A 17,413-nucleotide genomic window follows, 5' to 3' on the forward strand; every position below is an offset into this window, starting at 1 on the left:
TTTTTTTTTTTTTGCCAACAGAAAATGGGTGAAGCGATAAAAGGTTAAAAAAAAAAAAAAGGAAAATTTGTCGGATCAAAAATTAGATTTTACTGAGAATTATCTTCTAAAATAAATGATGAATTTCTGACATAAAAAAATCTAAAGACAAAGATGGAGAACGTGAATGCCCATCGATATGTTCCTGGATAAGTAAATTACAACATAATCAACCACAGAATGAAACAGAACGCAGCTCTGAAAAAGAACAAAGAAGGAGGCAATGCCGTGGTTTGGAAGGATCTTCAAGGTACATTCTTACTGAATGAGCAACGTGTAAATCAGTAAGTATGCCCACTTTTGTGAAGAAATGAAAAAAAAAACCCCAAATTTGCATTTGCTTGTGTGTACACAAAGCAACGACAGGAGAGGCACCTTGCAGACGTGGGTTGTGGTGGGGACTGGATGGAGGGGACAGGGATGGAAGAACTTTCGGTGTATATTTCACATTTTGGGGGTTTTCTGAATAGATTTACCAAAAAAAAAAAAAAAAAAGCTTAAACACATTAAAAATGAAAGAAAAAAAATTCCAGAATCTTCAGATATTCTCGAATACAAGGTTTATCAGGTAATATATACAAGTTACACTGCTTGCCGTTTGAAATGCTTCACAAAACACAAAGTCGATCTTGTGCTAAAACCTTCTGTTGAACCTGACGTGAACAGAGCACATATTCGGGCAATGTCAAGTTCTCGCCATAGGCTTCCAGTCTCTCCACGGGATAACTCCGCCGTGGCTCCTTATTCCTCCCCATCACGATTTGAGAGTTTCTTTCGTCATCATGGGCTCCGATGCTGGCCACAGTTCTTCATCGGGTCTCAATGTCCTGAAAACTATCCTTCACTTTTCAGTGAAGCAATTTTGAAAGTCATTTCCACAACACAGGGAGAAGGCTCTGTATCAACCCCAAACTCAACAGTTACAGGAGTCACAAGACTTTGAATTTTTCTGAGGCTTTGTCGCGATAAACGCCCTTCCCCCCCGCAACTATGCCTCGCCTTATCTCATACACTTTGACCTTCTAAAATCGAGGGACAGGACTGGCGTGAGACTTGAAAACAGAGGCTCCCCTCTGCAGTGGTTTCGCCACCAGACTATTCTCTACTTATGTACTTGTCACAACCAAGTTCCTCTATCAGAGGATTGATGACCTCGGACGCAGTGAGGGCTACCGTAAATGTCAAAATGTCAAAGTCCATCCTCTGGGGATTCCGCTGGTACTCGGCATCAAACGCTGCTTCCCGGGCTCTGCAGGCCTCCACAAACCTCCTGCGGCGTTCTCCCAGCTCCTGAATTCTGCCCGGAGCGATCGGGTAGTGTTCCAGGTAGTGGCGCAGGAACTGCTGGTAATTGATTCCTAAAACGCTAAGTGGGTGACGGAGGCGGAGGTACGGCAACGCAGCCAGCCCCGGGCCGTTCCCGGGCCGGGATCGGGGTCTGGCCTGCGCACCCTCTTCCTCCGCTGGCTCCGCCAACACTCGGGCTACCTGTGCGTCGCGGGCCTCCCCGGGCGCCGCCACCGGACCTTCCCCGGGCTCCGCAGGCCCCGCCGGGGCCGGCTCCAGCCTCCCGCCGCCTACCTCCACCCGCGGGGCGTCGCGGTGGCCATTCGCCGCGTCCGTCTGCCGGACACCGCTGTCGGGGGGCAGCTCGGACATCTCGGACCCCGGGGTCAGCTCGGCCGCTCCCAGAAAAATTGGAAAAACGGGACGTCGCGACTACGGGCGGGCGCGTAAGTGCGTGTGCGCGAGCGCTGTGCGCACCGGTGAACGCGGCGCGTGCGTTTATCCTACGGATACACCTAGGAGCGCTGCGCACGCGTCATTCCCGGCGCCCGTGCCCCGCCAGGCGCCACCTCGCGGCCAGAAGCGTCATCACAGCCGAAACGGCCCCGAGCGGGCAACGGCACGTCGAAGGGCGCGTCCCTATTTTCCGTTTGAGTCAGTTTAACGTTTACCCCAGGAGAGTCTTACAAGGTTGCTTCTTGTTGGCTTTCCCCAGGTTCCACCCAACATGCTCCTCTCTACGCTTCTTGTTCTCCGGTGATTATAATGCCACATCTGCAGTGCGCCCGGCGGTCTGCTGGATCTGCCTCGTGCTTCAACAGAGCTTGGACTGACCAGACCCAGGGACACCCCTTATTCCAGCCTCAGACCACCCTCCAGCCGCCTTTACAGTCTCAACCCCCGGAACCACCTTCTCAGCCACCCTCTGCCTCTGGGGCCAACCAACACCGTTTTTTGAGCTTAGCGCCTTGTTGCCGACCAATCATGAGCTCTCAGGGTCGTCAGAATTATTCCCCCGAGGTGGAGGCCTCCGTCAACTGCCTGGTCAACATGCATCTGCGGGCCTCCAACACTTACCTCTCTCTGGGCTTCTATTTCGACAGCAGCGATGTGGCTCTGCAGGGCTTGGGCCACTTCTTCCGCGAGTTAGCCCTGAAGAAGCGCGAGGGTGCCCAGCGGCTCTTGAAGTTGCAAAACCAGCGGAGCGGCAGCGCGCTCTTCCAGGACGTGCAGAAGCCGTCGCACGACGAGTGGGGTAAAGCCCTGGACGCCATGGAAACGGCTCTAGTCCTGGAGAAGAACCTGAACGAGGCAGTTTTGGATCTGCATGCCCTGGGTTCTGCCCGTGCCGACGCTTATCTCTGTGACTTCCTGGAGAACCATTTCCTGGGCGAGGAGGTGAAACTCATCAAGCAGATGGGCAGCCACCTGACTAACCTCCGCAGGCTGGCCGGCCCTCAGGCCGCGCTGGGCGAGTATCTCTTCGAAAGGCTCACCTTCAAGCTCGACTAGCCTCTGGAGCCCAGCAACCCTGGAGGGGCCCCTCTGGCATCCCCTTAGTGCCAGGGCTTCTGCCTGGGCTTGTCTGAGCAGCTTTTTAACGACGACGACGGAGCCCTCTCCCAAACTGTCGACCCAATGGAAACAATAAAGCTTTTTGCAATGAAAAACAGAAACGCTGCCTGTATTATACACCAAGATATCCTAGATTGTTGGTTTTTTGTTTGTTTTGGGGGTGGGTGGGTGGGGAGGATGTTATTATTTTCCATTTATTCATTTGCCTATCTTCCCCATAGCAATCCTCTCTCTCTCTCTTTTTTTTTTTTTTTTTTACATTTTTAATGTTTATTTTTGAAGGAGAGAGAGCGCGCGCACGAGTGGGGGAGGGGCAGAGAGACAGGGAGACACAAAATCCCAAGCAGGCTCCAGGCTCTGAGCTGTCAGCACAGAGCCGGACATGGGGCCCAGGAACTGTGAAGTCGGAGACTTAAGGGACTGAGCCACCCAGGTGCCCCCCCCTCCCACCCATAACAATCCTCTTAACAATTAAAGCTTTATAATAATAACCCCTTGTTATCTTTAAAACTTCTTTAGCTACTCTTGGACGGTTATGTTCTTCTAAATCTTATTTGTGTGACATAACCTATATGCAGAAAAGTATACAAAAGTATACAGCGGAATGATTTATCAGAAAGTGAACAGCCATGTAACCACCACTGGAAATTGACTCCCCATATTCCCGAACCCTTCCCCCTTCACAAGAATCTCCTTTCTACCGGGAGGTAACTGCTAGCCTGGTATTTATGGTCATTGTTTACTTGCTTTGCTTTTTGTTCTATTCCTGGGGGTGCATTCCTGTATTTTAGTTTTGCTTATTAAAAAAAATTTTTAAGTTTATTTTTGAGATAAAGAATCCCAACCAGGCTTGCCCCCTCAGTGCAGAGCCCCGATGAGGAATTAAAACTCACGACCTGAGCAGAAATCCAGTGAATTAACTGACTAAGCCACCCAGACCTGCCAGTGTCGCTTACTTTTTGAAATTGTATACGCTTGTGTCTGGTTTCACGCACTATTTTTATGAGATTCACCCATGTTTTCCATTGTGGTTATAGTTAATTTTCTTTAAACATTTTTAAAAATTTTAAGTAAACCCTAACCCCAATGTGGGCTCGAACTCACCAAGTGGAGATCAAGAGACACATGCTCCGTGGACTGAGCCAGTGAGGCACCCCAGTAGTTCATTTTCTTGATAGGTACATAGTCATTGCTATTTTTGTTATGTGTCTCATAATATTACAACATCTTAAATATTGGTTCTCCAATTACGTTCTCTTTATTCTAATTAATGGAAAGACTTCAGAGAGGGAAATTCTTTTTTTCAATTTATTTTTTTAATGTTTATTTTTGAGAGAGAGAGACAGAGGGTAACAGGGTCAGAGGAGAGAGGGAGAGACAGAATCTGAAGCAGGCTCCAGGCTCTGAGCTGTCAGCACAGAGCCCAGTGCAGGACTTGAACTCATGAACCTTGAGATCATGACCTGAGCCAAAGTCGGACCCTTAACCTACTGTGCCACTCAGGCGCCCCAGGAAATTCTATCATTGATTTTGCTGGTGGTGACTCCCATCATGATGGCTGTGATTCCCGGGCATCAGCAAGTAACGTTAATGACTCACTGCTCTCTGCCCTATCAGGAGTAGATGTTCTGGGAGCACTTGACTGGCTCAGTCAGGAGAGTATGTGACTCTTGATCTCTGGGTCATGAGTTCGAGCCCCACGTTGGGTGTAGAGATTTCTTAAACAAATGAAACTTAAAAAAATTTTTTTTAAAGGAGTAGCTATATGTTCTCATTTAATTTTCCTGGTCCGAGCATCGCATTTATAAAACACAACATTCAGCCTCCTTGCTGCTTCAAACACAGCTCTTCACCAGAATCTCTGCCATCACTCTAGGTGTGGCTCTTTTTTGTTGTTGTTGTTGTTGTTTTTTTTTTTTTTTAAACGTTTATTTATTTTTGGGACAGAGAGAGACAGAGCATGAACGGGGGAGGGGCAGAGAGAGAGGGAGACACAGAATCGGAAACAGGCTCCAGGCTCCGAGCCATCAGCCCAGAGACCGACGCGGGGCTCGAACTCACGGACCGCGAGATCGTGACCTGGCTGAAGTCGGACGCTTAACCGACTGCGCCACCCAGGCGCCCCCGTTGTTTTTTTTTTAAGATTTTGTTTTTAAGTAATCTCTACACCCAGTGTGGGGCTTGAACCCACAACCTCGAGATCAAGACTTGTGTGCTCCAGTGACCTAGCCAGACAGACACCCCACGTGGGGCTCCTTCAAGGCAGCTCCCAGGCTGGGCTGGAGACCCACAGGTCCGTGCTCCCACTCTCAGGCTGCCCAGAAAATCACAAATACTTAACAAAAGAGTTCCCAGATGTAGGTAACAACATATATTATTAGGGGAGGAACTAGAAATTGTAGTAATTTTGCTATAATCCTATGGAGGCACGTATAATCCTGCCCTCTGAGGCCCCAAATGACCTTACAGCAGAAGTTGAAAATCCTTCCTATTATCTGGGCACAAGAATGGCTATAAACAAAATTATAGTCTTAAACAGAAGTGCTCACGTGGAGAGATAAAAGCAAAACTTTGAGATAGATTCCGGGTTGGCTAGTGCTCCCAAGACTGTACTTCCAGTGGCTGAAGCATCTTTGTCTCTGACTTGCTGCCACTATTTCTGGATCATTTGAGGACAGTGTCAATCATGCCACAGACTAAACAATTAAAGGAACTCATATTAGGGGATTCACAGTTTTGTTTTTTGTTTTTTTGTTTTTTGTTTTTTTACAGGACAAAAATAAAGAGAATTTTTTTAAAGGAGATTTAAAAATTAAAAACACATTTTTAAGTTTATTTATACCGAGAGAGAGAGAGAGAGAGTGAGAGAGGACACGCACGAGCAGGGAAGGGGCAGAGAGAGAGCTTTGTACTGTCAGTGGTGTGGAGCCCAATGTGGGGCTCAAACTTGCAAATGGTGAGGTCATGACCTGAGCCGAAACCAGAAGTCAGGTGCTTAACTGACTGAGCCACCCAGGTGCCCCTACAGAAACAAATGTAAAAATGTTTATGTTGAGAGAGAGGGGCAAAGAGAGAGGGAGACAGCGAATCCCAAGCAGGCTCCGTGCTGTCGGCACAGAGCCCGATGCAGGGCTCGATTTCACAAACCATGAGGTCACGACCTGAGCCCAAACCAAGAGTCAGATGCCTAACCGACTGAGCCCCGCAGGCACCCCATGAGGAGACACTTTTTCAAGGGGGTATCTGGTGGGGGGTTTTCATGCGACCGCCCCAGACACTTGCTCTGTTTTCGGAGCCTTTCCCCTCTGTAACCGAAGACTTTCTCGGGAGCCTCCTTCCGGTGCCAGGGTGTGACACAAACGCTTCATTTTCTTCATCCTTAGTCTAAGAATACCCGCACGGCTCCAACTGACCCGAAGCTACAGCTTTCTGGAATGCGGCTGGATGGCCTAAGACAGTTGTCTACTGTATCATCCTCTTTTGGGGCCCGTTCAACAAAAATGCCTCACACAGGGGCTTGGATAAATTGGTCATAGTTCATCTAAATGACGGGTGCTTGTTTGCAGTGATTACAAATCATGTAGAAAATACCCAAGGGCACGATACCGGGCTGTGAAATTTTGTGTCGCATTAAAATTGCAGGAGAGTAATTCGTTTTTAATTATTTAGTTTTCAAGTATTAAAAAAAGTTTTTTTCGTACTGTAATTTTTTTTAATGTTGATTTTTGAGACAGAGGGAGACAGTGTGGGAGGGGGGGAGGGGCGGAGAGAGAGAGAGGGAGACACAGAATCCGAAGCAGGCTCCAGGCTCTGAGCAGTCGGCACAGAGCCTGACGCGGGGCTCGACCTCACGGACCCTGAGATCGTGACCCGAGCCGAAGTCGGATGCTTAACTGAGCCACCCAGGCACCCCTGTCCTTTTTTATTATATGCTGTTGTCTCCGTGCCTAATTTACAGATTTTTCTCGGAGGTATGCATACATAGGAAAAAATACAGCGTACATGTTGGGTTTGGTATTCACTGTTTCAGGCATCCACGGCGGGGGGGGGGGGTGGTGGGGAGCAGGTCTTGGAACGTATTTCCTCGCAGATAAGTTGGGGGGCTACCGTCTTTTTAAAAATCAGGACATTCTCTTGTTTCAAAACTGGGTTGGGGGCGCCTGGGTGACTCAGTCGGTTAAGCGTCTGACTCGATTTTGGCTCAGGTCGGGATCCCACAGCTCAGGAGACTGAGTCCCGCATCTGCCTGTGCACTCATAGTGTGGAGCCTGCTGGGGATTCTCTCTCTCCCTCTCTCTCTGCACCATCCCCCCCCCCCCCAAACAGATAAATAACCATTAAGAAAAAGAATAAGACTATTTAAAGACAACAGCAACAACAACAACAACAGCGTTTTTCCCTGGGGATGTTTCCCCTTTTCCTGTAGTCAATGCCCCAAGACCTACCCATTCCAGGAGAGGTGGAGGCCTGTGTTGTTTTTCTTGCCGGAGATGTGGGAGGAAATGAGAACCTTTTAGCTAATTTTTTTATTAGCCAAGGGGATGAAAGAACATCCTTTTCTCTCTTTTCCGTCTACTCTTCCCTTTCCCTAGTGTGTCTCCTGTCGGTCCCGTCTGGAGCTGGCTGTCGGCTGCCTTCTCCACGGAAGCGCTTCTCCTGCACGGGCCTCTGTGCGGGGCGGGGCTGGGCATCTCTCCAAAATCCGCTGAGCCCGGAGCTCAGATGTGAGTGGACAGTCACCATCACCACCAGGGGAGCTGAGAACCTTCCTGTTGGCATGAATTCCCTGAACCCGTGTGTGAGTCTAGGAGCCCCGGGTTCTTTCGTTCCTTCTCTCACGGATCTCAAAGGCCTGTACCCGCCACCCCCACCCCCACCCCCCGCCAGCCCCCATCTAATCCTGCATCGGTGATAAAGCAGAGGAGAGAAAAAAAAAATGGAGAGAGGGTGTAGGATACACCTGTGAGGCACCCAAGGGGCCAGAAATATGGCCAGGCTCATGCTTTTGCCAATGTCAGCATCAGGGTGTGAGCCCACGCAATCGGACTCTAGAGGCCGTGCCCTTGACCCCTCTGCTCTACTCTGTGCCCTTGGCTTGACTGCTTTGTCCTCTCGAAGGCTGACGCCACCCGAGGACGGCATGCTACGGAGGACAGTGCAGAGAGCAGTCAGACAGACCCGGGACGACTTCACATTCACTTCTAGTCCCTCCTGAGCGAGCAATTCACGTGACCCAGGGAGTGACTAAGCTGTGGACGAGCTGGGGGCATCAAATTCTCACCATCCTGGTTGTTGGGCAGCCAGGACCTCCTTCTCCAGCTTGGCCCCCTCACTAGGGGGCAGATAGGCCTCTCCAGTACACGTGGCTCCTGGGGTCCCTCGGCAGCCCTGGTGAAGGAAGATTCCCGGCAGGTTTCTGAAATCTGAGGAAATTCAAGGAAACGCCACGAACCTTTAGAAGTCCACCTGCACTGTCGGAGCAGGAAACGGTGAAGTGCAAATTGAACTTACGGGAGCGACTGTTCAAATGCTTTTAACACAGGGGCACCGGGTGGTTCGGCCGGTTGAGCGTCCAACCCTTGATTTCAGCTCAGGTCATGATCTAAAGGTTCACGAGTTTGAGCCCCGAGTCGGGCTCTGCGCTGACAGCTTGGAGCTTGCTTAGGATTCTCTCTCTCCCTCTCTCTCTCTGCCCCTCCACAACTCGTTCTCTCTCTCTCTCAAAATAAATATTTTTTTTTATTTAAAAAAATTTTTTTAACGTTTATTTATTTTTGAGACAGAGAGAGACAGAGCATGAACGGGAGAGGGTCAGAGAGAGGGAGACACAGAATCTGAAACAGGCTCCAGGCTCCGAGCTGTCAGCGCAGAGCCCGACGCGGGGCTCGAACTCACGGACCGCGAGATCATGACCTGAGCTGAAGTCGGCCGCTTAACCGACTGAGCCACCCAGGCGCCCAAAATAAATACATTTTAAAAACGCATGTAACGTTAAGATCTACACATTACCCATTAAAAATAAAATTAAGGGGCGCCTGGGTGGCTCAGTCGGTTAAACGTCCGACTTCGGCTCGGGTCATGATCTCACGGTTTGTGGGTTCGAGCCCCGCGTCGGGCTCTGTGCTGACAGCTCGGAGCCTGGAGCCTGTTTCAGATTCTGTGTCTCCCTCTCTCTCTGCCCCTCCCCCACTTGAACTCTGTCTCTCTCTGTCTCAAAAATAAACAAACATTAAAAAAAAAAATCTACACGTTACCTGATGATTCAGCTAGGTTAGCAAAGCCTGCTGCTACCCTAAGGCTGTGAGACAGGCATGGAACGAGTAAGTTCGAGATCAACAATTCAGACAGTGCGATGTTCTCAATCAGCGTGTAAATATTTTTCCTGAAGCAAAGAGCTCACCTTCCAAAAGAACCATTCCAAATGGTTCCAAAGGGAAATCCTACTAAGTCCCCCAAAAAGGACTTTGTCTCTCTCCGTCCATCAGCTTTTGCCGATAATATACATTACCACAAGCTCAATCGTTTAGGCCGGTTTAGGAAGTTTAGGGCCCACTTGCCCTGGGCCTGCTGTGGCTCCGAGCTGTCAGCACAGAGCCTGATGCGGGGCTCAAACCCACGAACCTCGAGGTCACAACCTGAGCCGAAGTCGGTCGCTCAACCGACTGAGCCACCCAGGTGCCCCCAAACTTCTGTTCAGAAGTGACATTCATCATTAGTGCTCACACTTCACTGGTCAAATTAAGTCAAACTGGCCAAGCCTGAGGTCAGTGGATGGCAAGTCTATTCCTCTCTTGGGACCCATAATATAACTTGCCTCCCCAATGCATTTTAAGCTGTTTCAGAGCATAAAAAAATTAATGGAACATTAATTGATTAATTAATCCATTAATTAATTAATTAATGGAACATTAATTTTTTTCTTAAAATTTTTTTAATGTTTATTGATTTTTGAGAGAGACAGAGAGAGAGAGAGACAGAGCGTGAGTGGGGGAAGGGCAGAGAGAGAGGGAGACATAGAATCGGAAGCAGGCTCTAGGCTCTGAGCCGTCAGCACAGAGCCCGACGCGGGGCTCGAACTCACAAACGGTGACATCATGACCTGAGCTGAAGTCAGACACTCAACCCAATGAGCCACCCAGGCACCCGCCAAAAATAAAATCTTAAAAAAAAAAAAGTTAAACAAAAACACGTCCTTCCCATATTTCATGTTCCTGAAAACACTAACACATAATATATGTGATACATGCTTTGTTGTATTTTTATTTTACCTGTCGTCTTAAATACCTCGAAAACATCAAATTAATCTTCCACTAAGCAATTGTCTTTGTTGAGTATGACACGAAGAGATTACAAATTCTGAAATTTCGGAGGTTTCTCAAAAGTCTTCCAGTCCTCATTTTCCAGATAAAAGTTTAGAAAGTTGGGGCTTGTAGTCACTTCGTTCCTCATCTTGGTTAATATCACATGGCAAGTTGTTGAGTCAAGTTTTATTCTCACAAAGCCAAGCTGCTTTGCAGGGAGGCAAACAGGAAAGATACTTCCTGCAATGCAAAGAATCTGCATCACTCAGGATTTTTCTGAAAACAGGCTTCAAAAGACCCACGAGCATTCCACTGTTTTCTGTCGTTTCTGATGCTACTCTTCTTCAGTTGTGTAAAAATTGTTCTCCCTTAATCGAAAATATCCCCCAGCCCCCTCCCCCCCCCCCCCCCCCCCCCCCCCGCCCAATAAAAACGTTCTAGTTGTAGGACTGGCAAGCAACTATCTTTTTCTTTTTCTTTTTCAAGTAAGTTCTATCTCCAACATGGGGCTTGAACTCATGACCCCAACCAAGATCAAGAGTTGGGTGCTCAACTGACTGAGCCCGCCAGGAGCCCCTGGCAAAAGGGGCTGGGGTCATGATCTGCAGTCTGTGGGGTCAAGCCCCGCGTGGGGCTCTGTGCTGACAGCTCGGAGCCTGGAGCCTGCTTCGGATTCTGTCTCCCCCTCTCTCTGCCCCTCCCCCACTCACGCTCTGTCTCTCTCTCAAAAATAAACAAACATTTAAAAAAAGAGAGAGAGATGGTCTTGAATCTAAAAGAAAATGGCACGGTTCCCGGAAGGTAGCTTCCTTCCCTGGTGATGTAAAGGGCCCCGCATGTGACTATTCCCTATCTTTGAGCCTATCACAAGCCGAGTTCCGCAGCCAGAAACTAAGCCACAGATGCAAAGAGACCGTCGATAAATGTAAAATAATCCAGATAGATGCTGGGAAAACGCGTTCGCCAGCTGGCATCCTGGGCTGCTTCCTTTCTCTGCACACACCCAGGAACACTCAGCGGGGTTGGTCAAACCCTCTTAACTGGTTGCCGCGGGTGTTGGGCGTCTTTCCCCCAGAGGCTGCGCTTGCCTGGGGGTCTCCCGAGAGTGCAGCAGAGCCAGATCGGGACCTCTGCCTGCAGGACGTCGCGGTCATCATTTGCTGCATCGGTCCGCGGGACAACAGCAGCCGGGGCACCTCAGGCGGCTGGGTCCGCTGGGCAGCTCCCGGGAAGACCAGAAAAACGCCACAGCGCCATGGTGCGTGGGAACACGTTAGCGCGTGCCTGTGCGCCTGCGCGCGCGTGCGTGTTTAACCCTTGCGCCCTCGTGGAGACCGTGCCTGGGAGACGAATCCGCACGTGGACAACATTGCGGCCAGGCTCTAGTTGTCCCCAACCCCCAAGGAAGGACAAAAGTCGCTTCGTATTTTAAAACCTAGCCAAGTTAATTCTTTGTAAGACACACCTACACGATCGATCGATCGATCGGATCTCAGTCCCTAGCTTGGTTTAGAAAGCTCTGTAACTTTCCATGCTGGAAACCTAAAAGTGTCCCTCCACGGCTACTGTTGTGTGACATGCTCTCCCCTTTTTCCTGTTCTCCTCCTGCTTTTCTCTTTCCCTTCCCTCCTTCCCTTCCACCCTCTTTCCCTGATCCTTCCTCTCCTCCCCTAGCATCCCCTCCTCCAACCTCCTCCATCTCCTCCTCTCCCTCTCTGCCCCTCTGTTCATCCTCTCTTCTTCTCCCAGCCTCCCTCCTTTCTTTTACCTATCTCGTCCTTCCCTTGCCCTCCCTCTTAACTCTAAATCTCTAGCAGACTTCTCTGCCTACCCTCCTGTTGTAATCCGCCCCCCCCCCCCCCCGCAAAGTTCCAGCCCCGGCTGCTTCTAGGGGATCTGTCTTCCAGGCCCATTTGTAATGCCACCCCTCTGCTTGGTCTATTTCGGACCCTGTGTTCTCTTGTATTAATGTATTTGCTTATCTACCCCAATGCAAATGATCTTACTATAATTATGTCAGGCACTTATACACATATGCTTTGTTGACATCTGAGAAGGCTGAGTCCTTTTCCCTCGTTCTTCTTCCAGATGGTCTTAACTGTTCCTGGCCTTTCATACTGTGTGTGAATTTTTGAGTCAGTTTGAGAATTTCCATAAAAATCCTATTGGGATTTTGCTTAGAAATGCATATTCTTGGATGAATTTAGGGGGAGAACTGGCATCTTTAAAACGGATTCTTCTCCTCCCCTAATGTGCTATGTGTGTCCACTTATTCAGGTCTTCTATTACATGAGGTTTATAATTTTCTTTATCATTGTTTTGCAGACATAGGTAGGAACACTCTAAATAAAAATATCCTGATAAATTCAGGGTGTAGTTTGCTTGGGAAGGTCAGTAAGTGGGAGGCAATGGGGAGTGACACTTATTTTTGAGATTTGGGTTATTTCTAGTTTTGGGCCATTATGAATGATATTTGTATGAACATGTTAAAAAATTCCCTAGGGATATATATCTAAGGATGGAATTTGGGGGTCAAAAGGAATACATACCTTCAACTTTACTAGCTAATGTCAAAGTTTTCTAAAGTAGTTGTATCGGGGCGCCTGGGTGGCTCAGTCGGTTGAGCGTCCAACTTCAGCCCGGGTCACGATCTCGCGGTCTGTGAGTTCGAGCCCCGAGTCAGGCTCTGGGCTGATGGCTCGGAGCCTGGAGCCTGCTTCTGATTCTGTGTCTCCCTCTCTCTCTGCCCCTCCCCCGTTCATGCTCTGTCTCTCTCTGTCTCAAGAATAAATAAACGTTAAAAAAAAATTTTTTTTAAGTAGTTGTATCAACTTACACCCCCTCTAGAGTGTTTCATTTCTTCACATGCCAACAATTTGTTTCCTGAGTTTAATTTTTTTCTAGTTGTGGGGTGTAATATTATGTCGTTGCATTTTAACTTCTATTTCAAGGATTACTAAGGTTGAACAGTGTTTTTTGATATACTTTTTTGTGAAATGTTTGCTTCAGTCTTTTCTCAATTTTTATGGGGTCGTCTGACTTTATTATTGATTTGTAGGAGTTATAAAAAAATCCTACACACGAATCTTTTTTTGGCACCCCACAAGTTTTGATACGTAGAATTTTTGTAGTTTGATTAAAACTATTTTCTAATTTCAATGTATGTTTCTTCCCTAACTCATGCATTATTTCTACATTTGGGGGGAGAGAGTATGCTCTAAAAATTTAGACTCTAGGGGCGCCTGGGTGGCTCAGTTGGTTAAGCGTCCGACTTTGGCTCAGATCACGATCTCCTAGTTCTTGAGATGGTGAGTTTGAACCCCACGTCGGGCTTTCTGCTGACAGCACAGAGCCTGGAGCCTGCTTCAGATCCTGTGTCTCCCTCTCTCTTTGCCCCTGCCACGCTTGTGTTCTCTCTCTCTCTCTCTCTCTCTCTCATAAATAAATAAATAAATATTAAAAAAAATAAAAATTTAGACTCTAAATCATTTTGTTACTTTGAAATTTGTTGATATATGCTTTATAGCATATAGCATATATCATATATATGCTTTATAGCATATAGCAAAGCATATATATGCTATATAGCATATAGCATATGGCCAATTTTTGTGACTATTCTGTGTATGTCTGAAAATAATACATATTCTATCTTCTCTCTGTAGACTGGTTGGATAGAAGAGTATTCTGTGTAACTTTCTTAGGCCAATTTCCTTAATTTTTTTGCTTAATCATTTTATATTTTTACATGTTTGAGCTATCCATTTATAAGAGAGATGTGTTAAAATTGTTCACAGTGATGGTGGATTTGTCCATTTCTCTCTGTATTTGTGTCCTGGGAAAATATGAAGACATTTAGCAACTAATGTGCCTGGATTGCTGTACTTTGTCGATGGTGGCACTGTATTACTGGGAACCCCTGCGGAATATACTGTTCCTTTATTTCCAGGTGTTTCAAGCTTCAAGAAAGAAGCTGTGATCATTCACAAAAGCACCATTCAAAAAAAAAAAAAAAAACAAAAACCCAGACATTTCAGTTGTGTTAACCCCACTTCCCTGTGGGGGTTAGTCAGCTGGAAGAAGCAAGAAAAATGGAGACTGGATAGCATATAGGCTCACTATGGTAGAAGCCAGTCACCATTAAGTCCAGAAACCATGAGATCCTTGGGATTTGAGGAAGTCTAAGATAGCCGTGTTCTAGCCATACCAAGTGAAGTGTGAGACGTGAGCAAACACATCCATGTGGAAGCCCAGCCTGGCGTATCCTTCTGAAAACTTGAGTCCCCACTGTGATGATAAAAACCACACGGTGCACGACCCATGGGCGTATTACACCTGCAAAACTGGACGAGGGAATCATACATTACTGTTTGAAGCCAATACATTTGGTAACGCTTTGCTATTTTGTTATCTCGAACAACAGCAAGACAAGGAGTCTGGTCACTGTTATCCATGTGTATGAATTGCTTGTTCTAACAAATGCTATCCTCCTTGGTCTAAAACCCTGACAATTCATTTCCAAACTTGTGTCTGCCCACAGAAACTGGAAAAGTCTCGCAAATAAATCTTTGCCTACGGGAAGGAAAAGGCATTCTTTGAGGGCAACTTTTCACCTGGCGTTCCTCAAATTACAAAGTAACCCTCCCTCCCTCCCCCCCTCCCCGCCCCCCACAGCCACCATTATAATTCTGCGGCAGTTGACAGATACCTGACATCTTTGGTTTAGCTGTCTGAAATTGGGAAAGGATTTTGGCCATGTAGTCAGTACTATGTAAGGATATTGTTACAAATGTCTTTTAAGATGTGACCCTGTCACTCACTCCTTGTGTCTGATCTGGGTGGTGGGTGTGACCCTTACTACTGGAGTGTTGCTACTTTTAGGTCCTCTGAGCTGATAAAGCAAGGAAATATCACACTGGCGTGTGATGAGAGGGTGTGACATGCTTCGATGTGCATTTGAAAGAAAACCTCTTACTACATCCTGGAGAATGGGGTGTTGGGGGGCAGGGCACTGAGTCCTGGCTCCCACCACTGGGAGACGTTGAGAACTGGGTCTAGGATCTGACAGAGATGGGGAAAAGGCCACGCCTGACCTACCTGGAGGGAAGGGGAATGGTTCCCCGAGCAAGCGGGACTTTGACTTTGGAGATTTAGTGATCCTTTGAGATAGTCACGATGAGATCAGAAGTCGAGATGCACAAGCCTCAAGATCAGATGAGAGGCTGATAACAATGAATACCATTGCAATTAAGGCGGGAAATGTTGGACCCGGATCGGCTGGATTCAGAACCTGATTATGCCACTTGTTAGCTCAGGGGTAGGAACCAGTTCCTTGAGACGTCTGTCCCTTATGGTCGTCATCTGTAAAACCAGTGCCAGACCTGCATTACAGGGTTTCTGTGGTGATTAAAGGAAATAATATACGAAAGCACCTTAGAACCATATCTGGCATGAAGTAAATACCCAATGGGTGTTAACTCTTGTCACGGAGCTGCACGCATAGTTCCAACTTGAAAAGGTATTATCTTTGTCTCAAGTGGATCAGGTTCTCACACAGTGAGAATGGGGCGGTGGGGGTGGGGGAGACAGATTCTTTTAATCCAAATAGTGTCTGCGCTGATCAGGCTCAGTCTTTGGTTGCTTTGAGAGCTGATTGGTACACCCCTTCCCCTAGGGTGTATCCCTCTGGGGCTCCGACTTTAGCTGAAGGTGTTAACCAGATCCCCTCTCCTTGGCGGGCACTAAGCTCCCATTGTTAGCCCTTCTGCTCTGAGGCTGCTAAAGAATTAGAGAGGAATACACAGTCTGCACTTAAATGTCTCCAATTGTCAGCACCTGGGTGGCTCGGTTGGTTGAGCTTCCGACTTTGGTTCAGGTCATGACCTCGAGGTCTATGAGTTTGAGCCCCTGCTGGAAGCCTGGAGCCTGCTTCGGATTCTGTGTCTCCCTCTCTCTCTGCCCCTCCCCCACTCGTGCTCTGTCTCTCTCTGTTAAAAATAAATAAACATTAAAAAAAATTATTTTTAAATGTCTCCAATCATCTAAAAGCATGTCCTTTATAGCAGTTTTATTTTTAAAAAAATTTTAAAGTTTATTTATTTTAAGGGAGAGAGAGAGAGCGCGAGGGAGCGAGTGCTTGAACATGAGCAGGGGAGTGGCAGAGATCAAGGGAGAGAGAGGGAATCCCAACCAGGCTCCACGCTGTCGGCACATGGAGCCTATTTGGGGCTGGATTCCACGAAGCATGAGATCATGACCTGAGCTGAAACCCGGAGTCAGATGCTTAACTGAGCCACCCAGGAGCCCCCTTTTATAGCAGTTTTAAAACCCAGAATCCAATCAAGTGCCGGGCATTCCGTAGGGTTGTTCTCTTTAGTCTCTTTTAATCTAGAACATTCTCCCTGCCTTGTTAATGTCATTTTGGGAAGTTTCCAGGACAGTTGTCATGTGAAAGGCTCCAAGCACAGGAATGAGCTTGGTGTGACTAGGAACTGAAAGGAAGCCAGTATATCAGGCTTTATCTGCATCCCTTTATAACCTCAGGCTCACCTTTACAGCACCAGTTACTGCTTTACTGAGGCGACCAGGGCTGCACAGATTTCCTGCTGGCTTCAAGTGGGTGTGAGCCGACAGCCCTTTCCTCAAGACCTTTCTCTGCCTGCCACTGGGCGTCTTTGACTTTTGGCCCAACACCCCTGCGAAGCCCTCTCAGCACCCATATACTCGCAAACCCTCACTGCAGGGAAATTAATGCCAAGAGGGTGGCTTTTTTTTTAAGTTTATTTATTTATTTTTGAGAGAGAGAGAGAGAGAGAGAGAGAGAACATGTGGGGGAGGGGCAGAGAGAGAGGGAGAGAGAGAATCCCAGGCAGGCTCCAAGCTGTCAGTGCAGAGCCCTAGGTGGGGCTCGAACCCACAAACTGTGAGATCATGACCTGAGCTGACAGACTTAGCTGACATGCTTAACAGACTGAGCCACCCAGGCACCCCAAGAGGGTGGCTTCTTAACATGAGGGATGAGAGAAGATGAAAAAATACTTTCTTTTCTTTCCTAGGCAGAGAGTATGAAGAAACACTGCACAGCTAAGAGGGAAGAGTGGAAACCAAGCGGATGCTGGAAAAATCCTAAAAGGCAGCTGGACCCTTATTATGGGAAATTTTATTGCTCTGGTGACAATAAAGACCCATTGCTAGTGGTAAGTGGGGTAGTG

General features: G+C 47.7%; 2 protein-coding genes across 2 annotated transcripts; one reads left to right on the plus strand and one right to left on the minus strand.

The window, feature by feature from the left end:
• Positions 1 to 582: 582 nt before the first annotated feature.
• LOC115502574 (EP300-interacting inhibitor of differentiation 2-like) lies at positions 583 to 1,786 on the minus strand. Its single transcript, XM_030298077.1, has one exon. It carries the CDS (start codon positions 1,696 to 1,698, stop codon positions 1,135 to 1,137), a length of 564 nt encoding a protein of 187 aa, XP_030153937.1. The 5' UTR covers positions 1,699 to 1,786; the 3' UTR covers positions 583 to 1,134.
• A 225-nt stretch (positions 1,787 to 2,011) lies between these two features.
• Positions 2,012 to 2,842, plus strand: LOC115502572 (ferritin light chain-like). Its single transcript, XM_032591427.1, has one exon. It carries the CDS (start codon positions 2,092 to 2,094, stop codon positions 2,836 to 2,838), a length of 747 nt encoding a protein of 248 aa, XP_032447318.1. The 5' UTR covers positions 2,012 to 2,091; the 3' UTR covers positions 2,839 to 2,842.
• Positions 2,843 to 17,413: the final 14,571 nt, after the last annotated feature.

The sequence above is a fragment of the Lynx canadensis genome, chromosome E2 (genome assembly GCF_007474595.2).
Source record: "Lynx canadensis isolate LIC74 chromosome E2, mLynCan4.pri.v2, whole genome shotgun sequence".
NCBI classification, from domain to species: Eukaryota; Metazoa; Chordata; class Mammalia; order Carnivora; family Felidae; genus Lynx; species Lynx canadensis.

Coding starts and splice junctions, on each gene's coding strand:
- LOC115502574 (XM_030298077.1), bottom strand. CDS start 1,698: ATGTCCGAGCTGCCCCCCGACAGCGGTGTCCGGCAGACGGACGCGGCG.
- LOC115502572 (XM_032591427.1), top strand. CDS start 2,092: ATGCCACATCTGCAGTGCGCCCGGCGGTCTGCTGGATCTGCCTCGTGC.